The following is a 27,931-nucleotide window of genomic DNA, read 5'->3' on the forward strand; positions in this document are numbered from 1 at the left end:
AGTGATCACAATGGGAGTATGTCATACTCACAATGTGAAACATTAAAACTGTTCAGACCATCCGGACTAGGGATGTCCCGATCCAGGTTTTTGCACTTCTGATCCGATACTGATACTGGCCGATACCGATACCGGCCTATCCGAGCATGTACAGTATTAAAGTTTAAAGTTATTTAGCCTACTTACTTAGTTGTCAGACTCATGTTGAAAAGGGTTTTAGTACTCTTGATAACAACTGGCCACCTGAATTAGGTGAATTTGAATAACACAATGGTTGGTAACAAGAAACTGACCTGTTTATTCAGTGATAAACACAAAACATTATAAATAACAAACAGAAATGGCATATTCAGTCAGTAAAACATGCAAATAATATTGTAAACTGTCTTAAAAAAGCAAAACGCACGAACAACCTCCATGGAAAATGAACTATTAACTCCGCATCAGTTCTCTGCTCTTGAACAACTGTACCAAGGCTTTTAAAAAATGAAGGTGTGTCATAAAATGCGGACCGGATTTTAGGGAAACCAAAGCAAAAACTGGAATGGATTATGTAAATCGGTGCGCTGAAAAACCCGGACCGGATACTTAAAAAAAAAAAACTGGATCGGGGATCTGGATCGGAATTTTTCCGTGTCAGCCGATCTGATACCGATGCCCATTTTTTTGCACATATCGGCGGTCGATCCGATCCAAATATTGGATCAGGACAACTCTAATCCAGACACTTAGACTTCCATTCTCCGTGTCAAACAGCTGAACTGGACAGGTTCAAGAAAAAAAAAATCCAAAGAACTGTTTTAAACTGTAAAAGAAAATTATAGGTTCTCTGTATGCAATAATAAAGCAAGAACAAAAAAACACATCTGTAGAGGACTGTTGCGGAATAATCACCTCACAGCAACAAATGCAAGCCTACAGTAAGTACTTTAATTTCTGTTTTATCTCTTTTTCTTCAAATAAGGAATCCCAGTTGTGACTTTTGTTGTGCTCTGATCCAGGTGGTAAACACAAATGAATAAAATATTTGAGAATTGTGCAGCATATGTGCAAACCCTGAATTTCCACTGACAAAAAGCCAAACATTTATAGAATGATTTGACACAGCGATTAATCAAATGTGAGACTTGAGCAGATAACTGAGTCATAATACCTCTGCTGCTCTATTTAAACCCTTTGTTGCAATAGTTTAATTTATCGTTTACCTCCATTCCAACTGCTGCGGTTCTCCTACAACTCTCACGCATGTATGCCAGTCGGAGGCGATTTCCTCTCACTGAATCTTTTAACAAAAATGTTCTTCAGAGGGAATAACATGTTGCATCATATGAGCTGCACTCGCCATAGGATGATTGAGCTTGCATGTCACTGCCCAAAAGACTATGTATACAAGACCAACTACAAAGCACATACAAAGTATTTTTAAATTGGTCTGGAATTAATATTTTACTGTTACACGCATAGAGGTAATGGTATTTTTATTATTGGGGGAAACTGAGGCATATTTGGCTCTGATAGAGGCCCACCAGCTGATGAGAATTCAAACTGTTCAAAATGTTGAAATGCATATGACTTTGGAAATACAGATTGTGGATTTATGCATGGATGCAAGCAGTCCCCAGGTATGGCTCACTGATTTGATAGAAAGGGAGCCTCAAATTGCTCCTGTGATTGCGGTACTGTACATTCCTGTGTGTAGTACAAAACACACTGCGCACGGTGCAGTCAGTCTAATTTTCTACTGCAACAGTCCCTCGAAGTCTTCCAGTTTCCAGAGGTTTTCACCTCTTCCTTAGCACCTCTTGCCATTTCACTTTGCAGTTTTTCATTTGATAAACAAAACACTGAACAAGTTATACATAATAGATGTGAAGGCAAATAGAAACAGCATAATTAAAACAAAACGTGGCAGCAGATCAAAATCCATTACTATCATCAGCTTTGCACGATCGTAGGCGAGGCGACTTTTTGTAATGAAACACACAAAAATACACACACAGGGATGAGTCAGACACATGGGTCATATGACCTGTCCCCTAGCGGCTCGGTTTTTGGTGGCATTAGACATGTGACCACATAGTCACCCTTAAACATGCCCAAATCCATTTACCTCAGCTTGCATCGAGTGATAGCTCAGTTTTCCTTCATCAAAACTCCACTATCTTTGCCCCCGCAAAGCGCAATAAAACTGGCAGTAGGTTTTGTATTGATTGCTGTTTGTGTGCTTGTATGTCAGACAGCAGGACTAAGCAAAAACAAACCAATTCCCTTCTCGCTGTGTGGAACGGATCTCTCTGGGTGAGAAGAACTTCTTCATGTGGAGGGTTTAGGCATTTTAGAGTTTTTGTTCATCTCTAGCTCATCTAAGATTGATAAATTAATCCATGTCATTTAGCCCAAAAGCAAAGCTCAAAATGTAAATGTTAATTTACATCCAAATTCTCATCTAGCAATAGAAAATTGGTATATTGTATGTCCACAGTAATTGGTGACTAGCCCCAAGTGAAGTCAGCCTTTCATCCACTTAAGACAACAAAAAGACAAACAAGGTTGATTACATTTTGACCTTGGCAGAGGTCTTTCTTAGCCAAGGGTCTGTGGAGAATTTCAGTCATCCGTGTCTCCAGATTGTTTTCTGTAGGCTTCGTTGAGCAGCTGGATTTCCTCCTGATATCCCGAACTCCCCTGTGTCTGTCTCCGACTGTTCTGCCGATGAGCCTCGACCGTGTCGGGTATTGTGATGTTGATTGCCTCAGTCTCCGGATTGCCAGTGGTGGGGATAAGCAAGGAGTAGGAGGCCGTTTCGCCTAAGTCGCAGGAAACGAAGCGATTTTCCCTACGGGAGTAACGCAGTGACGGCGAGCGGGCGTGGGTGGACGACTGGCTGATATTGGACACAATAGAGACACTGTCCATGGCCTCCTCATTGTCACAGATCTCCAGGACCTCTAGGTGGATCTTTACGTTGGTGTCCCCAACCCCGGCTCCGATGCCCATTCCGATATCCAGTCCCATATTGACGCCACTTATGTTTACTTCACCTGTCTGGCCTCCGGGCACTTTGTCATCTGCCATGGGCTCGTGGCCCACCGATTTGGAACGATACACCTCCACCTGTAAGCCAAAAGGAGATTAACATACTGTAGAAGAATACACCTCACTAACGTTCATCCTTCTATTATTTCTATGCTTGTCTCAGTGCCGGAGTAGGAATAATTTTCTGCCTGGGAATTTCATGCCTCAGACTGGCCAACTTTATATTATTTAAAATAAGAATGTCCGGATTGCATGTTTTCGCACCCGAGAATCTGCCGATAAAGAGTTCCTATCCGATACCGAAAAAAAACATATTTGAACAAATCTTCCAAACTTGTCACAGTACTGTATTTCCTCTTCTTTTTTCTGGGTGTGTTGCAGAGGATAAAACGTGTATAGTTTTGTTTCTTTTGGAAATGCTATTGTATTTCTGAATAATTTTGTTAATTTTTAGCTCTTAAAAAATACAATAATATATAAGTGTACTGCCCGAAACAGTGTGTTTCCTTGTGCACTGCCTGACAGCTAGCTAACATTGAATGTCCTCCAATAAAACAAAGAGCTTGGTCATTTCTTGTTTTATGAAGTAATTCGTTTTAATTTGTGAAACTGTAACAAAGAAACATGCATCAATACACTCCGATATACAAATACCATGTAGACGCCACACTTGAGCTACAAGCTACTGTATATAGGTAGCTTGCATACAGCAGGAATTATTAACAAATTTTGTTCATAGAGCTTTTTCCCTTAAACACATTCATTCATTCATTCATTTTCCATGCCGCTTTTCCTCACGAGGGTCGCGGAGGTGCTGGAGCCTATCCCAGCCAACTACGCAGATAGATGTAAAATACTTACAGACATATAATTTTCAAGGCAGAAATGTAACAGAACCCCCCCACCTTTCTTCTTTATTTTTTAACAAAGCATTCTAGATCAAGTCAATTTTATGGCACCTTAAAGGCGCCACGTTATTGATCATATTAATTATAATATTCACTCACTAAACATGGCAATCATACCTTCCTGCCCTGCACCTGTGGTGTGCCCATAGTCATCACGGTTGGTGTTTGCTGCTGCATCTCCCTTGTGAGGTGCTACAGGTTTTCACAGTTACATGTTGTTGTCGTATAACACGGTGCAAGTTGTTTTCATACCACTTTTGCTGTAATCCTCTGTTGTTTGAGGCCGCGAGCTTGTTGATTTGGAACACATTTACCGTAATTAATTTCACTCTCTCTCAAAATTATTATAAAAAGTTCTTCTTTGAGGCATCGATTAGCAATTTGTTAAATGCAGCTAGGTGTTGTATTCTTTATATTACTGTAAGGCAAAAAAAATGAGTAGAATTTAAACGAGTGACTAAAATGGGATTTTTTTTAATACCTCATTAAATGATCTGTTAACAACAACATAAGATAAAAGTTGAACAGAATGTTCGACCAACTTTTCCCACATCTGCTTTTACACTTCTTGGGTCTTGGTACCAACCTTGCTTTGTTGAGTTTGTCTGATTTCTCAGTGCTTGCATGGATTTTTTTTCTGGTCTGGACACTTTGGCTACGTTCCACTTCACATGAATGTTAGATTAATTGAAGCTTTTGTATTGTGCATAAGTGTAAATGTGAGCATGAACGGTTCCCCAGCTGATGAGCACTCCAAGAAAACCTAATTAGCTAGGATAGCTCAAGCCTCAACCGTGAACCTAATGAGAATTGTTCTCATTAGGTTCACGGTTCACTTGTCATAGGAGATGGAAACTAATTCAAGATAAAATGAAATGGAAAGTTGTACTATGTCTACCTTTTTGGCATTGTTGGGGGAGATTTTCAGTCCATCGCTGCTGACCTCATAGGTGGACAAAGAGAGTGTCTTCCCAGTGGGGGCTTGCAGAGACACAGTTCCCTGGAAGGCGCACAGCGGGATGGACAGACCAGCTGATGACCTCTACATTGAGAAAGGAGTCAATTTTAAATTATTTCATTTTCGTACAGTACCACTTTGGGGTACTCTTCATAAATACATTGACTGAGTAAGAAACATATTGCTTTTATATGCTGGGTTTTGGAACGTGCAGTTTATCATCCAATGCAGCCTGTATATGAACAAATAAAAGTTGTTGTAGTTTCGTCTTTCTTTTGTGATATGGGGTTTAACCGTTAGGGCAGGGGTGGGCAAACCAGTCCTCAAGGGCCATAGTGGATCCTGGTCTTTGTTCCATCTGATCCAACAAAGACAGTTTAAACCACAGGTCTCAAACCGGTCCTCAAAGGGCCGCAGGGGGTACTGGATTTCATTCCAACCAAACGAGACAAATACCTTTTCACCAATCTGGTTTCTTACAAGTGTAATCAGTTGATTGCAATCAGGTGCTGCTTATGTTAGTAGAAACCTCATTGGTTGAACTGTTTGTGCTGGATCTGTTGGAACAAAAACCAGGACCCACTGCGGCCCTTTGTGGAGTCGGTTTGAGACCGCTGGTTTAAACCATTAGGTTTCTGCTGAAACAAGAAGCACCTGACTGCGTTCAACTGATTGCGCTTGCGCAGATTGGTGAAAAGGTTTTCTCTTGATAGTTTAGAATGGAAACCTGCACCCACTGTGGCCCTTTATTTATATTGTTATATTATATTGTTACTTAATTGATTAGTCGGTAAATCTCATGATAAGCTGAGCAACTAATTATAGATAAAATCGAATAATACCCAAGACCTGAATTTACGTAGTAGAAATATAAAAGGATTTATGCGAAATTGCTCTCATAATGAAAATTACTAGTAATTACTGAACTACACTTATGTAATAAACCCAAACTGCTTTCAAACGACACAGAAATGGCCTCCATCTTCTTTATTTCATCTCCAATGATTTGATTGTGTAATTGCAGTGCAGACTGAAGCAACATTGTCGCAGTTTTATCTCTAAATAATTGAGCTGCATTTATTTTGTTTGCAAAGGACACTGTGGGTGGAAGTGTTGCAAGTATCATCAAGATCTCAACATTATTTACATTTAAAGCCTTTGCTGTAATGATTGTGGAGATGGTGTCCGTTAAAGACACAAAAAAAAAAAAGGATGTCAATGCTTGGCTCCATTACCTTGTCAGTGTCTGTGCATTACTGTGAATGAGTGGGGAAAGAGGGAGGGAGTGAGACTTGAATGCTGAGAGCACATTGTCAAGTAAATCAAATTATGCTTTAGAGGCCAGCAGCGTGATGAGCCCCTAGATGGAAGTGAGCGTGTTGTGAAGGCATAAATGTATTTAGGCGAGAGACACTAAAAATCAAATAATGAATGATTGCGTTTGAGGGAGCAGCCTTGGATGAAGGTTATGTTGCATCTCCAATAAATGAATGTAAGTCACTGTGGTGCCAAATGATGGAATCACATCCAAGTGTATTAATACAGCAGACACATCATTTAACCATAAGCGGATTTTAAGGGGGGGGGGGCCCTCGTGGCCGAAAAGTGTCATTGCATGAAATTGACTTTCCTATAGACCCCAATCACCAACGTCACACAATCACGTGATCGCTGTATTGTGCGGCCATATTGTCCGTCATTGTGTGTCCGTTTTGTCATTGATCGTAGTTTCTAAAGGTGGATTCACTTGCAAATTATGGAAGCCCCGGTGCTGTCAGACGCTGTAAACTCATTGGATGAGTTGCATAAAAGCCGTTATTTGGGAAAGCTTCGGTCAATCCAGTTGCCAGATCCATATTTAATGCCCAAACCGATGTTTTCTCCCGTCCGGTCCTGTCCCATGCGTCAGAGCTCGTCCTGAGACCACAAAATTTCCAATCATACTTCAGTTTATGTCACGATGAGGAGTCGGGTACCCAAAATCGGGACCGGCCCGAATATAAACCGACATTTGGTCAGCTGAGCGTCACCGTTGTCGGATTGTAAAATGAATCTTGATCGACAACGGGCCGGTGTGTGCCGAAAAATAGCTGCCCCGCGTGAAATGTCCCCCCTGACGGGAGCGCTTATTTATAACGCTTTATTGACGTGAAAACATCAAATGTTTTCATGGACGCATTACTCTACAGGTTTTCATGACCACATCCCAATGACAATCACACAGGTATGACATTTATTAGTTCAAGCAGAGTAAAATAATACATATTCACGGTAAAAGAAAGTCGTTTCCGTGTGGGCGCTACCGTCAGGGGGGACATTTCACGCAGGGCGGCTATCTTTCGGCACAACACCTGTTGTTGCGCTCACCTTCTTGCTGCGCGACCGTGGCGACGAGCTTCGTAGTCTCCGTCTGATGATGTCTGCGATCGTGTTGGCATCATATTGATGTTTTTGCCGCTGTCTAACGACTGTCGACACAAACGCATCATGGATCGAGATAAAACAAACCATGCTGCTTTTGAGATTTGCCCTTTTAACAATGGGCACACAGCAACTACTAAAATGACCGTTTATCATCTCTGTTACTGCAACCAACCGCCACACATGCCTTCATCATTTTGATTAATCAATGTTAACCATTGTCAGGAAGGTTTTTGGGTTCGTTTACTCGGCGGTGATTCCTTGGACAAGCAGAAAAACCCGCAATAATAGGAGGAATGTATGTAGCGGTAATATGTAAACACGATGAGCTGACGGACAATATGGTGGCACCAGTCAGGGGGGCGGAGTTGTGACGTCACGTGATTGGGGTCTATAGATATAAAAGTTGTAAAGCAATAAAACTGCAACAAAAATTAATGAAATGAAAAAAAAAAAAAAAAAAATTATAATGGATCAAATTTACTTTTCGAACAGATCATGTGATTAGCACCTTAGACAGTCATTTGCTTTGCATATAATTAAAATAAAATTAGGGAGGGCAATTTTATTTTTCAAATGATTTCTTTTATTGAAAATACTTTTTTTTTTTTTTTTTAATTAATTTTGATTGAAGCAACTTTTTTGGGGGATTGAATGATTTAGACACAAATGTCCTACCCATAAATGGCCCAAACACAAAAAGGATTGCTTCAATCAAAGAAAACTTTTTCAATTAAAAATTAAGTGTTCAAATGCAAATTTCTCAATCTCAAATATTTGTTTCGCATTCAAAAATGTTTTCTATTATTGAAATTTTTCTTTTTTTGATTGAAGTGATTTTTCTTTTTGAAAATAGATAGTTTTTGAAGCAACTTATTTTTTGATTGAATCATAAAGACAAAAACGCCAATCCCCCCCAAAAAATTCAATCAAGGAAAAATAGATTTCACATGCATTTTTTTTTTTTAGTTTCAAATTTATTTTTGCATTCAAACACTTTTTTTTTTTTTTTTGATTGAAGCGATTTTTTTTGGATTGAGAATATATATTTTGATTGAAGCAACTTTTTTTAAAAATTGAATAATAAAGACACAAATCTACCTCCATATGACTCTGCCCAGGGGATACAATGTTTGACTGGGGTAACTACATAGGCACAACACTGGCGGGCGTGCCATATTCAATGGATGACAATCTTGGCAAAAAGTATTGCCTAAGCAGCCTGATTTAGAATTTCCCTCATGAATAATGGGAAACAAAAAACACTCATTGTCAACTTATTATTATTAATATTCTTGGAAGTTAATTTTTTTGCTGACACTGCGTTTCGGGGTCATTAACATGTTGTGCCTCCCCCCTGCCCCAAAAGTCAAACACCGCCTATGCATTTAACTCTCTTTAACAAAATATGATAACCACAATATAAACAGCTCTCAGTGTGATGCTATGACAGTATGTACAGTATAACTGTTCTAAATCAAGGAAAACGTTATTATATTTTATAGATTTTAATGTTATTAGTCGCTAGAACGGTTCTAAAAATATGATTGTCTTGGTCCTGACTAACATTTTGCACTTTTCTACAGGCTGCTTGTCTCGGTTCTGTAAGCAGTAGGTGCCTTTCAAAGTGAGTCACTAGGAGACAGAGTGCTGTATCATTGTAGTGCACTTTTTATTCTTATTGTTTTGTTTTTATTTTAATTATTCCCTTGTATTGTGCTGTTGTAATCTGGACCTTGAGTCTGTTAATAAATAAAGCTATCAAGTCATCAGTTTTTATGGGACAACCTGGGGTTCCTTGAAACCTTAGCCTCCAAGGCAATTCCCTGTGCATGCAACACAACTTTTTTTTTCTGAATAGCAAATTCTCTGACTTTTTTTTTCTACATTTGCCCAAAATACTACTTTCATAAAGTTGAGTTCTAAAAGATTAGTCTTTAGTTTACAATGATTCAAACGCTTTTCCTTACTGTTGTTACCTGTGAAACTCATTCTAGAGTCTGTCCAGATCGATGTGGGCATATTGTTTGATGTTTGCAGTGTATCGATTTCAGTTTGCTAGCGGTCCGCTGCATTCAATAAGAATGGCCATTTTATTGTACACCTTGTGGCCATAAAACATCATCTATTTACATGAATGGATGTTGTGGCTGACAGTAAAATGGTTTTACTTTGCTCCACGTGAAAGCACAATGAAGGCCCCCTTATACCCCAGGGAACGGCATGGCAAACACGCTTGCTGACAGTGTCTGAAGTCACCGAGAGGCTAAAGATGTCTTTAAGCTTTAATTTTGCTTTTCTTGGTGAAGGCTGGAGGTCAGTAGTGGAAACAGTGAGCTGCAGACACAATGGATAATGACATCTAGTCTGCTAATGAGCAACAAAACACAGGCAGGCGCACCATAAATCACAAACTTTGAAAACGATGTACGGCTTTGTGGGTCTCAGCAGCTTGCACGCCAGGATAAATAAGCTGCTTTCCATACACCATGGGGAATGGGAGACTTGTTAATGTTGCAATTTTTCATCTATACTGTATTTATGCAAAAAGTTGCTGGGGTTGTAAGATGTTAGTCAAGCGTCTTTCTATTTGTTTGAACACATTTTAATGATGATATGGAATAATACTTTATATACTGTATTTTTTTTTTTTTTTTAGTTTGTTTTTCCCTACAAAAAATGGTGCATTCAGTACAGAACAGGCCACAGACATATTTATTAGTTATGGTAGGATTATTTGATGTTGGTTTAAAATGACTCCATTTTGGCAGACAGAATATACAGTGGGGCAAATAAGTATTTAGTCAACCACCAATTGTGCAAGTTCTCCTACTTGAAAAGATTAGAGAAGCCTGTACTTGTCAATATCAGTAAACCTCAACCATGAGAGACAGAATGTGGGAAAAAAACAGAAAATCACATTGTTTGATTTTTAAAGAATTTACTTTCAAATTAGAGTGGACAATAAGTATTTGGTCACCTAAAACCAAGCAAGATTTCAGGCTGTCAAAGAGGTCTAACTTCTTCTGACGAGGTCTAACGAGGCTCCACTCCTTACCTGTATTAACGGCACCTGTTTTAACTCATTGTCGGTATAAAAGACACCTGTCCACAACATCAGGCAGTCACACTCCAAACTCCACTATGGCCAAGACCAAAGAGCTGTCGAAAGACACCAGAGACAAAATTGTAGACCTGCACCAAGCTGGGAAGACTGAATCTACAAAAGGTAAAATGCTTGGTGTACAGAAATCAACTGTGTGAGCAATTATTACAAAATGGAAGCCATACAAGACCACTGATAATCTCCCTCGATCTGGGGCTCTATGCAAGATCTCACCCCGTGGCGTCAAAATGATAACAAGAAGGGTGAGCAAAAATCCCAGAACCACACGGGGGGACCTAGTGAATGACCTACAGAGAGCTGGGACCACAGTAGCGAAGGCTACTATCAGTAACACAATGCGCCGCTAGGGACTCAAATCCTACACTGCCAGACGTGTCCCCTTGCTGAAGCCAGTACACGTGCAGACCCGTCTGCTGTTCGCTAGAGAGCATTTGGATGATCCAGAAGAGGACTGGGAGAATGTGTTATGGTCAGATGAAAACAAAATAGAACTTTTTAGTAGAAACACAGGTTCTCGTGTTTGGAGGAGAAAGGGTACTGAATTGCATCAGAAGAACACCATACCCACTGTGAAGCATGGGAGTGGAAACATCATGCTCTGGGACTGTTTTTCTGCAAAGGGACCAGGACGACTGATCTGTGTAAAGGAAAGAATGAATGGGGCCCTGTATCGAGAGATTTTGAGTGAAAATCTCCTTCCATCAGCAAGGGCATTGAAGATGAGACGTGCCTGGGTCTTTCAGCATGACAATGATCCCAAACACACAGCCAGGGCAACAGAGGAGCGCCTTCGTAAGAAGCATTTCAAGGTCCTGGAGTGGTCTCGCCAGTCTCCAAATCTCAACCCCATAGAAAATCTTTGGAGGGAGTTAAAAGTCCGTGTTGCCCAACGACAACCCCAAAACATCTCTGCTCTAGAGGAGATCTGCATGGAAGAATGGGCCAAAATACCAGCAACAGTGTGTGAAAAGCTTGTGAAGAGTTACAGAAAACGTTTTGCCTCCGTTATCGCCAACAAAGGGTACATAACAAAGTATTGAGAGGAACTTTTGGTATAGACCAAATACTTATTTTTTTCACCATGATTTGCAAAAAAAAAAAATTCTTTAAAAATCAAACAATGTAATTTTCTGTTTTTTTTTTCCACATTCTGTCTCTCATGGTTGAGGTTTACCCATGTTGACATTTACAAGCCTCTCTAATATTTTCAAGTGGGAGAACTTGCACAATTAGTGGTTGACTAAATACTTATTTGCCCCACTGTAGATGTTCAACCGATTCTGCTGTGCAGAGCAGCAAAATGTCCAGCCAATTTGTCAGTCTTCATAGATCATCTTGCTCAGAGGGTACAAAAATAAACATTCATTCATGTGGAAGAGAGAAGCATTTTGGCTCCCTAGCTTTGATTCTTCTAATTGCTGGTAGTCTTATAAAAGATTCATACCTGCTATACCTGGGGACTATATGCAAAGAACAAGGGCAGTGGCATGGAAGATTTACTGTACTAACAACTGTTACTAACAAGGAACAACAGGAAGTGCCCCAATTATTACACCAAAATGACCCAAAAAACACAGGCATTGATACGGAACTGCACCAAAATCAACAGTTAGTCACCTGAGGTCATTGGTAAGTGAATTCAAATTCAACCGGAAGTGCAGCAAAATCCATGGGAGTTTACCAACCGGCATGAAAGTATTCCCACGCAATTTCTCCAGAAATTCCAGTTTCTAGTTTCCACAACACTTCACACTTCAAGAGGGTGGAGGCAGTACACTATATGACCAGACTGATGCTTTCCTTGATAGTTTTTTTCCCCAATTAATCTTCAAAGAACCAAGTTTGTTTTGTAAATTGTTACCGGAAGACTCGACACAGCCACCAAGAGGTGTTACATACAAAAGGAACCATCCATTCGAGGTGTGACATTTTATTTATTCCAGTGGATGAAGCTCCTGATGACAATTTGTGAATATTGCGTATAACAGAATACAGGCCACTACTTGAATAGAAACATGAAGAGGAAAAATTATTTAGCAGGCATTTACTGACACCAATCAATGGAGTAGGCCTATGGAAGCAAACACAATAACAGCAGGATTCCTTACAGTGAGAATTTAGGGCTAACCAGTCACATGTACACAAGCAGGCAGAGAACATCTTCCACTAAATCATAATGAAAACTGAAAGTGAGCAACAATGGATGCAATATATGTGGAATTTACACCCTCTGGTGATTTTCAAGCCATGTTTTAGACATTATAGTGGAAGAGTGATACAGTGTGTATTTGCATCATTAAAATTGTCCTTGATTGCTCATTTAATGCACAAAACTCTGCAGCTTTTCGATCGACCCTTTCTAAACGTTTAATCATTGTTTCTCTTAATCTCATTTGAATGGGTTTGGGAATGCAACTTAAAAGCTAAAATGATGAAATAGTGAGCTCCGTTTTTGACCTCTTTCACAATGTTGATGTACTATTGTGTACAGAGCAAACTACAATGAGATAAACATGTTACCCTCTAATGAATAACTCCAATTAATATAGACATCAGTCCACATCCGAGGCTTTAACACTAATCAGTCAATAAATAGTTCTCAGCCCAATTGTGAGCTCTACTCTGGGGAACAGACTGCATTTAATATTTGCCTTTGACTGACAAGCTGACATTGTCTACCTGCAGGATGGCTAATAACATCTGGCTCAATGGCCCGGCAAGTTCCAACTCACTAGAGCAGGGGTGGGCAAACTATTCCACAAAGGGCCGCAGTGGGTGCGGGTTTTTGTTGCAACCCATTAAGAGGACACCTTTTCACCAATCTGCTGTTTTACAAGTGCAATCAGTCAATTGCAGTCAGATGCTTCTCATTTCTGCTGAAACCTCATTGGTTAAACTATCTGTGCCGGGTCAGTTGGAACAAAGACCAGGACCCACTGCGGCCCTCGAGGACCGGTTTACCCATCCCTGCACTAGAGGTTAAACTCACATCAATTAATATGGGCATTAGTCCACATCTGCAGCTTCACATCAGTCAACAAATAGATCTGTGAGCGCAACTGTGAGCTCAACTCCGTGGAGCAGACTGCAATGCATATTTGACTTTGAGTGAAAGGCTGACATTTTCTACCTACTGTATGGCTAATAACATTTCGCTCAATTGCCCGGCAGGTTCCAACCTACTAGAGGTTCAACTCACATCAAGAGATGACGTGATGAGACAGTTAAGAGGCACATCTAGCAAAAACACCCCACACAGTGACCTGAAACAGACCTTGGTTGGCAGCTGCACTGTTGAGAAAACAATGTATTATAAGCTAGCTGGAAAATTCTGATAAGCATTGGTGTAGACAAAGCAGCAGCTTTATAAGAACTGGTACATATGACTTCATATAAAGTAGACCGAATGAGTCCTCTTTTCTTGACCAAGTATTTTCTTTTGTCAAGATAGTATTATGTACTACTTGTGTGGACTTTCAGTCTCTTGTACACTTTCAGAGATGGACTAAACACATTATTGACCATTAGAAAATGATTATACGTAAAATGAATAATGGATATAAAACATTACTAATTACCATTTAATTTAAAAAATAAATCCACATATTTCCTTTTAACTGTCTCTTTTTAAGTTTACATCAGCAATCAAAAAGTTATTATCCTGAACGCATATTATCAGAATCAGTCAATCAGAATTGTCAATCAGACAATCAGAATTGTCAAGCTCTAACAAGACCTGCTTAACTGGCTCATTGATTGGTTAGGACTTCATGGATCTGATGGAAGGCCAAGCTATGCGTGTTGGTTTGGAGAGTGATGGTGGAATAAGCCAATCACATTTGCATTTTAGTGGGCATAACCACCCAAATTAAGCTTTTAGGCCTTCCCAAATACCTAGATGAAGGTGCTGAGTGGTGAGAAAGAGAGAGCGATTCTACTTGTCAGATGAAACTTTTAGGCTTCAGTGGCAAAAATGGGACATGTTGGGTGGGGTGATAATTACCTTTAAACCTCCAACAAATCACTCCAGAGACAATCATTCCTGTTTGTATGTGGTACAGCTTTCGTACTTTTTCAACCTAGTAAATCCGGCGTTAGAGAATAACTGCTCTTGATGCTGGGTGTGGGCAGGCCCCCTACCCGAAGGCGTGGCACAGTGTCTGGGGGAAGTGAGCCGTCAATATATTATGAAGTCTGCTCATACAGCATCGTCACCACCAAGTTCAACACCAAGGACTGGGCATAACAGTCAACGAGCTACAAGCCACTGGATTTTGGATCATGAGATGTAGTCATGCCGTTTCATCGCACATTCACATATGTGTCAGGTGCAGAGAGTTATAAAAGCCACCAGAGCAGACATGTCCAAAGTCCGGCCCGGGGGCCAAATGCGGCCCGTGGTCAAATTTCACCCGGCCCCCAGCTTCTGTCATAAAATCAATAACGTCTGGCTTAATAAATTGGTCAGCAGTACTGCAACCAGCAAATGAAGTAGCTTACACACGAAATGCTGCTCCTCATTTACCCACTAAAAGGCAGCAGCACTTTAACCCTTTATTGCCAAATGTTTCACATTTGATACACCTAAAATTTCATGATTTTGAGACTAATTTAGAATTTTGACATTTCTTTTTGGAAAAAAACCCCCCAAAAAAACGATGGATGCAAGTCAACACATGCATTTGCAGGTTCTATGAGAGAGAAAAAACATGATTTAGCATCAGTTATAGATATTAGAGCGCTTATTACACATATTCATTTTGACTTTTTACAAATTTGAAAAAATGGTTTCATTAGGACCTTGTTTTTCAAATTTTGGGATTCTCTGATAATTGCTTCATGTTGCAGGTATTGAAGGGCTAAGCAACATTACCCCATGTGGCCCATTACTTCCATTTTCTAAAATGGTGACAATCAACAAAAAAAAGAAAGTTGACTGATGGCCAACGCTTCGAGGATAGGTGGAAATTGGACTATTTCTTCACTAAAATACGCAACAACTGTGTCTGCCTCATTTGCAAAGAGTCAGTCACTGTTTTTAAAGATTTCAATGTTAGCCGATATTACCAAACAAGACACGCTGACATGTACGGCAAGAATACAGGGAAGATTCGCAGCGAGAAATTGAAGCAACTTGAAGCTAGTTTAATTTCACAGCAGCAGTATTTTGCAAGAGTCCGAGAGTCGAAAGAGAACGCCACAAAGGCTAGTTGTAAGATTGTTGAAATTATTCAATTTACAAAAATAATAAAGCAAATGTGACACACTGAATGGCTTGGTAAAATTTGCATAAATATATTGTTCTACGTAAAGGACGTCAGCCAAGGTCGGCCCCTACCATTTTTACCGCACCAAATCTGGCCCCCTTTGCAAAAAGTTTGGACGCCCTTGCACCAGAGCCTCAGCAAATGGCAGACCTGCCAAACGATTACATGGAAGAAACACCTCTATTTTCGTATTGAGGGATGGACTGCTTCAGACCATTATACATTAAACTGCGTATGACACCAAAAAGCATCTTTATTTCATATTTCATGTGATGTTTTATGCTCCTGAATGAAATGGACCGCTTGGATGTGTGTAGAAGCGATCGTTTTATATATTCAATTTTTGAATCCCGCGCCATGAAAATGAGTTACTTCCGGCTCGGATTTAGGACAAATGCGAATGTGACGTCACCCGGGTCAGCAACTCACAATACAGCATCGCTGTATAGCATGTAGATGGACTGCGGATTCAGCTGATTTTGTGGATTAATTCATTTATTTTTCGCATCACGCCAGCCAAGCGGCTGCAGGCTTTTGTCGCTACACCAGGGAGAGGCGTGTGAGCCTTTTTGGGTTTCAGAAAGTTCCCGTTCACCCCGAGATCAGCCAAAACAAGTGTGCGACAGCTGTGGGACCATTGGATTTACGAGGAAGTAAGTAAACATCGTGTTTTGCATTATGTGAAATACTGGCATTATGGCACACGTTTTAGTACGGAGGTAGCTTGCATTTTGTGGCTGACATGATCCTTGTCCACCGAAAATGCCACTCGGCCGACAACCGGCGGCTTGTTGCAAATCCCCCCGCCGGGAGAGCGCTATACTCGGCTTATTGCCCTCTTCGTGTAGCCGGTGTCCTGTCAAATTTTCCACTCTATCAGAAATGGCAACTTTGTATTAAAATGGCAGCGAATACAGCAATTACAAAGTAAACACAACAAACTTTCTTTAAATCAGTGGTCTCAAACCGGTCCTCAAAGGGCCGCAGGGGGTACTGGATTTCATTCCAACCAAACGAGACAAATACCTTTTCACCAATCTGGTTTCTTACAAGTGTAATCAGTTGATTGCAATCAGGTGCTGCTTATGTTAGTAGAAACCTCATTGGTTGAACTGTTTGTGCTGGATCTGTTGGAACAAAAACCAGGACCCACTGCGGCCCTTTGTGGAGTCGGTTTGAGACCGCTGCTTTAAATGAAGGACTACAGTGGGGCAAATAAGTATTTAGTCAACCACTAATTGTGTAAGTTCTCCCACTTGAAAATATTAAAGAGGCCTGTAATTGTCAACATGCGTAAACCTCAACCATGAGAGACAGAATGTGGAAAAAAAAAAACAGAAAATCACATTGTTTGATTTTTAAAGAATTTATTTGCAAATCATGGTGGAAAATAAGTATTTGGTCAATACCAAAAGTTCATTTCAATACTTTGTTATGTACCCTTTGTTGGCAATAACGGACGCCAAAAGTTTTCTGTAACTCTTCACAAGCTTTTCACACACTGTTGCTGGTATTTTGGCCCATTCCTCCATGCAGATCTCCTCTAGAGCAGTGATGTTTTGGGGCTGTCGTTGGGCACCACGGACTTTCAACTCCCTCCACATATTTCTATGGGTTTGAGATATGGAGATTGGCTAGGCCACTCCAGGACCTTGAAATGCTTCTTACGAAGCCACTCCTTTGTTGCCCTGGCTGTGTGTTTGGGATCATTGTCATGCTGAAAGACCCAGCCACATCTCATCTTCAATGCCCCTGCTGATGGAAGGAGATTTCACTCAAAATCTCCCGATACATGGCCCCATTCATTCTTTCCTTTACACAGATCAGTCGTCCTGGTCCCTTTGCAGATAAACAGCCCCAAAGCATGCTTCCACCCCCATGCTTCACAGTGGGTATGGTGTTCTTCGGATGCAATTCAGTATTCTTTCTGCTCCAAACACGAGAACCTGTGTTTCTACTAAAAAGTTCTATTTTGGTTTCATCTGACCATAACACATTCTCCCAGTCCTCTTCTGGACCATCCAAATGCTCTCTAGCGAACCGCAGACGGGCCTGGATGTGTGCTGGCTTCAGCAGGGGGACATGTCTGGCAGTGCAGGATTTGAGTCCCTGGCGGTGCATTGTGGTACTGATAGTAGCCTTTGTTACTGTGGTCGCAGCTCTCTGTAGGTCATTCACTAGGTCCCCCTGTGTGGTTCTGGGATTTTTGCTCACCGTTCTTGTTATCATTTCGACGCCACGCGGTGAGATCTTGCATGGAGCCCCAGATCGAGGGAGATTATCAGTGGTCTTGTATGTCTTCCATTTTCTAATAATTGCTCCCACAGTTGATTTCTTGACACCAAGCATTTTACCTATTGCAGATTCAGTCTTCCCAGACTGGTGCAGGTCTAGAATTTTGTCTCTGGTGTCCTTCGACAGCTCGTTGGTCTTGGCCATAGTGGAGTTCTGAGTGTGACTGACTGATGTTATGGACAGGTGTCTTTTATGCCGATAATGAGTTAAAACAGGTGCCATTAATATAGGTAACGAGTGGAGCCTCATTAGACCTCGTGAGAGCTCGTTAGAAGAAGTTAGACCTCTTTGACAGCCAGAAATCTTGCTTGTTTCTAGGTGACCAAATAATTATTTTCCACTCTAATTTGGAAATAAATTCTTTATAAACAATGTGATTTTCAGTTTTTTTTTTCCACATTCTGTCTCTCATGGTTGAGGTTTACCCATGTTGACAAATGCAGGCCTCTCTCAGCTTTTTAAGTAGGAGAGCTTGCACAATTGGTGGTTGACTAAATACTTATTTGCCCCACTGTATTTACTTACGTTTGATCATGGACGGACATGTAGAAAAGCTCTCCTCAGACACATCCTGCCATGTTAGCTGCTCTCTCACTGTTTACGTCTTCGCTGTGTAGTTAAGCATTAATTTACACCATATTCGTGTTGACCCTGTGGCAGCTACGCGCTCCTCTAACGTCGGCCAGTTTGTCCGGCGCTAATTCTTCAGCTGCCTCCCCGGCAAACATGCTCTCCTGCCTGCAGCAGGGGACGAGCTGTAACTTGCTCGCCGCCGGGCGGGTTTCCGATTGGCGAAGACAATCGACAACCTCGCCGAGGTGTGACATGTCCCGGGTAGTTTTCAGTGATTTTTCGCTTTCGAAAGCCGAGAATAGACTTTGAAACATCACTCGGTTTGGGTTAGCATGTCAGCTAGCTGTCACGCCTCCTGGCTTGTTTAAGCTCTCCTACGACGGGGCAGGGAAATGACAAAAACTCCGGTGGCATAAAATATAGTTTGGGAGGTGCAAGAAGTGGACAGTTTTGACCATTATGAAGTAATTTTGCCATGTCGAACTGAATAAATGCATTTTTAATTGGTATATTCCATATAGCACAAGACTGTTATTTGTCATGACCATATCATTTATTTAGCAATTGGGGACAAATACTTCGATAAAAAGAATATCCTGTAAAAATATCGGCGTAGAAGGACTGAAACAATTACATTTTGCGTCCCTCTTCGTCGCATTTTCTTTGTTCTAAATAATTTCCCCTCAATGGGCTGAAATCAGATGAAACCGTAACCCTGCCAACGTCATCCTCCTGTTGGGGACGCTAGAGCCCTATAATGGTAGGCGTGGCTAAACAGCAAATAAAAAGACTAATTTCTCATCATCTGCGCTTTGCCAAATTTTTGTATATAGTCGAATCGTCTCAAAATATTCTAATTTACATAATAATGCTATTTAAGACTTTTTTTATCCTGTCGTACGCACTTTAAGGATGGAAGGAAGCACTGTGAATTTCTCACGAATCCGCTGTCTGCAAGCAGAACTGAGTGGAAACTGGCAAGGTCACAAAGGTTGACCCTGCGGAAGATGGGTGCATAAGGAAGCTGTGATTGCTGATCAGTGACTCAACATTGGATAAACATGGGAAACGCATTGGAAAGCTAGTCTACTTGGGGAGACCCATCCTTAAAACAGTCACTTTGATTGAAGCCGAGTAATGCAACCACATTTCCTTGCAATGTTTTTGATCATCCAGTGTTACATAGGTTAGAATGAAATCACAAGTGATGTGGTGTGACTGTAGCTGCCATCTAGGCAGAATAAAGAGATAATCATTTCTTTGTTCTGAACGTATAATATAGTGTTAAGCATTTCATTTCTTTGATATGGGGTGGGAACTAAAGTTCACTGCCGCGAGTTATCGGGGTAACTATTAAGCGTTGCTTCGGGTTATTAGATGATGAACACTACTAGATGAACACACAACTTGTTGGTACCTTTGATGAAGATCAACAAGGAAACATCTAAAGTGCATAGTGCCTCGAAGAATTGAAGCTGAGCTAATTTCCTCTGGAGTAAAAGCGGCCAATGAGGTAAATTTTGTTTGTGTTATTTGTTTGTGTTATTTGACTTAGTTTCTGTTAGTTAGTGCAGTTATGTAGTCATGTTGTGTTTTATGTTTTTGTGTGAATATAATTTGACTTCATTTATATATTGATCTGTGTTGTGTGAACATGATCTGACTTCATGTATATTTGTATTTGTGTTGTTCACTTCTCACGGCAAATCAAGGTCAAACAAGTTTTGTGATTAAAGCCCGTAAAAGATAAACAACTTGGTTCGTGATTTCGACTCGAGAGGGAATTACAGGTAAAAAGAGAAGAGCTTCTTCATCTATCATTTTTTTTAAAAAAGGTATGCAGTGAGATGAAAATGGTAATTAACGATGCACATTTTAGTGTATCAGTAGTACTGTATCAGACAGACAATTGGAACAGAATTGATCTTTAAAAACATTACAAACTAATTCTAATAAAAGTTTTATGATGGTGGTGAACTGTGCCGTGGACAAATTAATTCACTCTGTATTTGGTAATGGAGCATTAAATAACTCATCTTCTTCAACTTTAAGGGTACCACTGTAATTTGTCAGTTTGTGTAAATAACTGCGTGTACGGTATATTTACCAGGAGCATATCACAATTAACCAAATATGCACAGACATAAAATGTTTTAATTTCCCTTTCGACCAAATGTAAACACGAGGGGTGATTAAAAGCCAAGAGTTTACAGTCTTGAGTATCTAATTGGTTCTTTTCATTGGCCTTTAAAATCAACTCACACCAGCCATAAACTGCAAAACAACAGCTACGAATTGGCTTATGAAGTGGTTCAGTGTCTGAATAGCAAATGGAGCGTGTGGGCAGCAGTGTACCTGTCTGGGTGTTCTCTCTGATTTGCTCCTGCACCACTCCCAATCTGTTAGCTCAATTTTTCGGCCATCTTCATGCGACAGTCTCCTCTCAGAGCTCTCGAAAACAGACGAGGTGTCAGTGAGATGGCGCTCCCTTTCCCGGGGATTAAAAGGGTAGGAGGGAGAATCGTGGAAGCCCTCTTGACCTTCATGGTGCTCGTGGGAAAGCGGAGGACAATCAGCCAGTGCCTCTCCGCCACTGCTAACATCTTCTAACAAGAGGTCTGAATGAAAGGAGCTGTCAACCGGCAGTCGAGCACTGACAGCAAAATTTGGGCCCAGGCTGCAGAGCCCACCGTGCTCAAGCTTATCCAGGCGACTGGTTGGGAAGTCGCTGTTGAACAGGCTGTGGTAGGCTCGGTTCTCAGCTTGCGTGTTGCTGTGAGATATTGGACCATGTGACAGCTTGAACACACCACAACTTTTCTGGAGGGAAAGGTTGAACTCAAATCTTCTTTTCATTGCTAAGGAATTGTAGAAAAGGATACAGGATTATTCTAATCATTGCATTTATAATTGTTACATTTGTGTCATTTGTCAGTACAGTGATCCCTTGCTACTTAGCGCTTCAAACATCGCGCCCTCGGTCCATTGCAGTGCAGATTTTTTTTTCAATTTAAAAATAAATAAATACAGATGAGCTGTCCCGATCCAATCACGTAATCTCACTCTCCCTCCTGCTGATTTTTTTGGTCAGGCAGTGCACAGGAGTTGCTTATTAAAGTTAACGATGATTGACAGATGTTAAGGTTTGATCTTCCCAGAGATGCTTTGAAGCTGAAACTTCAAAGCGCCGCATGAGTCAATCGTGGTTTAGCTTGTTAAACACTTGCTGTGGCAACTCATTGTGTGTAAGTGAGCAGCGTGAGCTGATTTGAGTGGACTCACTCAATTAAGCATTTAATAAAGACAAGCATTTTTTACGTTAGTCTTGTTTAAAAATAATTCTGTGGGACAGTAACATGTTTAAAACTGATCATAATTATTACATTTGAAGTGCTTAAGAACCATTTACTTTGGGGATCAAATGTGAAAAACATGTCTTATATGTATCGCTTTCCAATGAAAAATCTGAACGTATACACACTAGGAGTGGGAACCTCTTGGTACCTCACAACATGATACGATTTGCGATACAAAGCTCACGATAACAATGATCTGATGATATAGCGATATAACGATTATCAATACATTGGTCAGGAAATCATTCTAGGATATTCTACAAAAAACTAATAAACAGAAAAACAAGGTTTTGGTGTGAATTGGAATGTGTTTATCACTAGTAGACGTCCAATCCATTTGAACTGGGGAGGAACCCTAACCCACCCTCCCACTTCAAACGGATTGAACGTCTATGGCCATCAGTGGCAGCCAATGCTAGGCAATGAGTAATTTTGGGCCATTCAAGGTCATTTACCTGTTGATTATCAGTTACTTCCTGTTGATTTTGGGGTATTTTATGGGTCACTTGCTGTTTATTTTGCATTACAGAACAGGAAGTGACCTGGGAATCACCCAAATGAATAGGCAGTGACTCAAACTCAACAGGAAATGACCTGTAAATGCCCTAAAATGAACAGCAAATGACCTGTAAATGCCCCGAAAATCGGACCGAATGACTGTGAATGCTCTGGTTTTGAATGAACGAACGTTCCCAGTCTAAATGGATTGGGCGTCGAGCACCGTCAATGGCAGGCTTTAAAAAATTTTTTTTTTTTTAAATTGACACCTTTTTAAATGATATCTCGATTCTTGACAGGAGCATATCGATAACCTTTTGGGATGCAAAGTATCACGATATATCACCATTCCGATATTTTGTCACACACCTAATACACACACAAACACCCCCACACACCCAAATGGGGGCTACTTCGTGGTATTTCACTCATCGCTGCAGGTTCTGGTCCCCATTGACCGCGAAAAACGAGGGATCACTGTACAGTATTTCTCTGGCTACCTGAGGGATCTGGTGTTGGGTCATGATTGCAATTAATGAAACAGCCGCACGGCATGTGGATCCAGCGCTTGGACAGCACAAAGAGTGGCGTGATGGCAGGCGCCAGCAACGTGAGGAAGAAGCCAAGCGTCTCAAGAGACGAGCTTCGTGCATTGGCGGCATGACGCACCAGCATCAGAGTCTGTGAATGAAAGGGAGAAAGAGATGAATACGAATGAAGCCGAGGCGACGCTAATTCAACTTGCATGAGGGTGAAGGCACAGAGGAATCTGGATGGAGTCTCTTATCAGACTGATTCTTTGACTACATTGTTGTAGTTTTGATGTTATTCTATTGATTTAAAAATCCTAAATTTCCCACCAGATAACAAGCCTAAAATCAATTGTAATTTTTTCGTTGTTGGGGGGGGGGGGGGGGGTGTTTCTGCAGACCCGTATTTGGTAAAATAATTCCCAATTTTTTTCAATGTGCCCCACACAGAATCAAGACAAAATGTGCTATAGAATAGGAGCTCCATTATTCTGTGTATAAATAAAAAGCTGATATGACTTTAGGAAAGTCATATCATAATTTTTTATTAATCTAAATCTTCAATTTTGATTTATGTCGAATTGACATTAGGTCAAAGGATTTGTGGCTCGTCGACATGCAATTTGACCAATTCCAGTTGTCTTTTGTGTGCATAATGTGGCAAACGAACTGCTGTCGGATCTAGAGATTTGATTTAGCTAAATTAAGGCCAACACACTCTTTTATTCTGAAAGTTCATAGAAAGTAAAATGCCAAAATTGATACACCATGTCCATGTCTTAGAACTTAATGGGTTTATTCTTGCTCCTTTTGCAAGAACCAGATAAAACACATGGGTCATAGCTAAATGTTAATATTTAAGTTGTTCGTGAAAATTTTCTAGACTTTTCCATGAAAAGCCACATTGTTATTTACCAAATGACTTAGAAAATGATTAGAATATATAGTCAAGGCATTGACACAGTTAAAAATTATCATTTTTATTTAAATCATAATAACAGCTTCACCCAGTTGAGCTGTTGTGGAGCAGTTTGACTGTAGGGAAAAAGGAATGCCCATCAAGATTATCCAATTTATGGGAGTGGCTTCTGGAGGTTTGGGGTGAGACTTTTCTACATTACCTCTACATATTGACAACTAGAATGCCGAAGGCTTGCAATGCTGTAATTAATGCAAAAGGAGCATTCTTTGTCGAAAGCTAAATTTCAAGAGAAATTTATTATATATATTTCTAACCTTGTCAAAGTCTTGGCTATATTTACTATTCATTTTGCAACTTTTTTAATGAATAAAAGTGTATAGGTTCATGCGGAAACCACTACCACAAACCTTTGAACTGTAGTGTAAGTTGTTGCAATAATTTCGTGTTCTACTTCCTAAATGACGATCAACTGTCGCTTTGCCCTTGGCAAATTTACCGCAACACCTGTACACAGATTATATGCTGAAGCAGTGCTCTTCAGTACATATTATTTACAGAAGTGGGTAGTAACGCGTTACATTTACTCTGTTACATTTACCTGGGTAACTTCTTAAGAAAAATGTACTCACAGACTAGTTTTAAGTCATACTTTTTACTTTTACTTGAGTAGTGAAGAAATTCTCTCTTACTATGCTACTTTGGGCTACACAAGTCGTTACATTTTATCTATTTATTCTACATATTACATGTATTATTTATTTTGCCAGTGATGCAAAGAGAAGCTCGACTAATGTCACCAATGAGACATCGCAAAAATAATTACATGATTCCATTAAACCAATCAGACACAAGCTTGCCGTTCTATGATCACGCCAGCATGTTCAATCACGCGGCGTCTTTAAAGTACCGCAAAAAATGAAGAATTTGACATAGATCGTTATCCTCAACATGATTAGAAAGTGCGGATTTAAACTTCTCTCCCAGTTTTTATTTGGCACCAATTGACCACAGAAAACTGGAGATATGATGCTATTAATTTCATAATACTAACAATCAAAGAACTATTCAAACCAGGAATTATTTTCTCCACTAGAGGGCCTTCATGCTCTTTGGAGAATAATGCTTTATTTCTGTCTTTTTTTTCTATCGCCGGAATTCAATGATTTTTTTTCTTTTTTCCCCTTTGGCTTAATGTGGTTATGTAATGGGTTATTGTACAGTATCGTTATAACAACAGTTCATAAGAATTTTTTTTTTTTAAAGCTAAAAAAATACTTAAAAAAAAAAAAAAAAGCATTTACTCATGATGCTACTCATTACTTAAGTATTATTTTCACTGGATACGTTTTTACTCGTAATTGAGTACATTTTTTGGATCACTACTTTTACATTAACTTTAGTAATATTATTTTGAAGTAACGCTACCCAAGCAAAATTTTTGGCTACTACCCACCTCTGGTTATTTATCCTCTGTGAAGAAAGACAATTCTTACTGTGGGTTACTTAATGTTTATGTGTCTTGTACTGCTCCCAGGTGGCCAAGTCCCACATAACAATAGAAGCAACACGGTGTCCATTGACTTGAAGCAAGGGGTAGCAAAAATAGTGACAAAAGCTGTATAAATGCTGTATTTATCATCAAGTACAATGTTATATTCCCGTTATTAAAAAATGTGTGTTTGGTTTCAGGCTAGATTGGGGAAATGGCAAACTAATTCTAAGAACAAATTAAGCTCCTATCTCAATGCATTTCACTTCATTTTTCTAGCATTTGAGGTTTGCTCACAAAAGCACATTACCAACGCTAATAGGCATTCAAAATACTAGTGGAAACACATTAAGTATAAGAGCTGTAGTGCATGTGTTGTTACTCATCATCGTTGGCATCCACAATGTAACCCTGACAACCGCCAGGATCATGGAGAAGCGTTTTTGCGCAAAAACCACCGGCGTGTCCTCCACAGTCGCCGACTGTGGTCCGCAGTACGACGCCGGCGACCCCACATACGCCCCCTTCTCCTCCTTGATCTCGCACGTCGTCTCGCACGAACCCGGGCTCAGTTCGTTGTAGACGCCGAAACTTTTGTCCAGGCTGTCCCGGGAGAGCGATCGGACGTCGGCCAGATATCCCGCGCACTGCAAGCTCCTCTGCGGCTCCCCGGAGCACAGAAGCTGGTAGGTGAGCGGCAGGAAGAAGAACAGCAATCCGCAAAAGCACAGCGAATACAAGAGGAAGAGCAGCAAGGTGTAAAAGCTTTCACTCTCCGGGAAGCAGCCTAGGGGAGCCTGTGCGAAGCTGCCCCAGCCGCACAAGGGCAGTACGCTAACAGCTAGGCTGACCGCCCACACACCGGCGATGGCCCACATCACACGGAGGGGTCGTCGGACCGAGCGCAGCACCCCGAACCTCTTGGTCACGTAAAAAGTGTAGCCAGCGATCAGGCAGGCTTTCATGTTGCTTGAAACTCCCTGAAAAACGTAGAGGAGCCCGGCGAGTGTGCACAAGGTGGCGGAACCTCCGTCCCGCTCCCACTGGAGGAGGATGAAGAGGGATAGCGGAACTACGCTGAGCAGGTCGTCCACTGACATGGAAGCCACGATGAGACTCAGGGATGTTTTCCTCCTCATCTGCAGCAGGGACAGGAGCGAATAAACGCCACCGACAAAGGTGGCAGCGGCTATGGTTACGCACACAGCGAAAAGCAAAAGACGGACACGTCCCTCCGCAGACACCTCCGTCCGGCCGTTGGTGGCCGCCGAGAAGTAGCTGTGGCTGGGTGGCGAGGAGTTGAGGTTCGACGTGGACATCTTCCTGGGGATGAAGTTGTCTCTCTACTAAATATTGAGATGCAGGAAGCTAAAGTTTACAATAAATACTGAGATGAGAACACATAATGATGATAGTTCAGTTTAGGGGGGAAGAGTCTGGAGCGGACTCTACCAAGCTGAGTTGGCCGCTCCAAGCGCACCACCGTGGGGGCTTCGCGTCCAGCTGCCGTTGTGCACACACTCTCGTCATCCACCCCTTTTCAGTCACGATGGGGTTGGGCTGAACATATAAACTGCTACAGTAGTTTACGCGCGTGGATTTGCTCCCGCTCAGCACATTGGCAGCAGGGTGTACAAAAAAAAAAAAAAAAAAAAAAAAACACAATCTTTTTCACAATTAAATCCATTGACGGCAATAGCTTCCAAATTCATTGGACGTTTTATTCCGTCAGTGGTAGCAAATGAGTCAACTCATTCTGTCATGGCCTCAGCATTGCCTAATTGCCTTCAATTATCCCCACCTGTTCTCAATCCACCTACTCACAGCCCAGCCAATAGTACTGCTTCACTGAACAATAAACCTGTGTATTTAAAGCCTTGATTTTCACTTCCACTCTGCCAAACCGTCTGCGAAGCCTGCCTTTTGCCAGCCCCCCTCCCCTATAAATTTGTTGGCCCCCCGCTTGCCAGTATATCGTTAGATTGTTGTAGCATCAATTATGCATTTCATCCCAAATGCACAGCCAGGACTACGGACTATGGGTTATGGACTATGCACATTAAATCATTAGTAACATCAGATATTACACAATACACCAAAGTATATCAGTAGCCGTGTCCTTAAGTCTTTCTGATACTTTTCCCCTGACCTTTTTTCCTGCAATAATATAATGAAAACATTAAATTATGGCTTTTAGTTTTGGTGTGCCACCCCAAGATTTTAAGTGGCCCCATCTGGCCACCCGTATGAAAAATTTCTGGAGGCGCCACTGTTTTTCCTGCCTGCCTAGCTCTCTGAATCTGACTCTCGTTGCCGAATCTGAACCTGCCCAGCTGCTACTTTCTCCCCTGCCCTAGTAACTCGACCTGCCTTCTGATTTAGGAGACCTGACTACCGCCTACCCCTCACCTGTACTGCTGCCGTCTTTTCACCTGCCCTTCCGTTCCTGTCAATAAACTTTTGAAAACGTGACGCATTTGTGGTCCTCTTCTGGGTTCGTGACTCATTCATTTCCAGTTTTCTCAGCTGATGCGGATTTGACATTCATCAC

General features: G+C 41.0%; 1 protein-coding gene across 1 annotated transcript; it reads right to left on the minus strand.

Moving 5' to 3' along the window:
- Positions 1-301: 301 nt before the first annotated feature.
- Positions 302-26,954, minus strand: LOC130916986 (probable G-protein coupled receptor 149). Its single transcript, XM_057838004.1, has 5 exons — positions 25,768-26,954; positions 22,940-23,121; positions 20,941-21,443; positions 4,843-4,986; positions 302-3,114 (listed from the first exon to the last, which is right to left on the minus strand). Exons 1-5 carry the CDS (start codon positions 26,697-26,699, stop codon positions 2,608-2,610), a joined length of 2,268 nt encoding a protein of 755 aa, XP_057693987.1. The 5' UTR covers positions 26,700-26,954; the 3' UTR covers positions 302-2,607.
- Between the last annotated feature and the right edge of the window lie 977 nt (positions 26,955-27,931).

The sequence above is a fragment of the Corythoichthys intestinalis genome, chromosome 6, assembly GCF_030265065.1.
Source record: "Corythoichthys intestinalis isolate RoL2023-P3 chromosome 6, ASM3026506v1, whole genome shotgun sequence".
In the NCBI taxonomy this organism is placed as follows: domain Eukaryota; kingdom Metazoa; phylum Chordata; class Actinopteri; order Syngnathiformes; family Syngnathidae; genus Corythoichthys; species Corythoichthys intestinalis.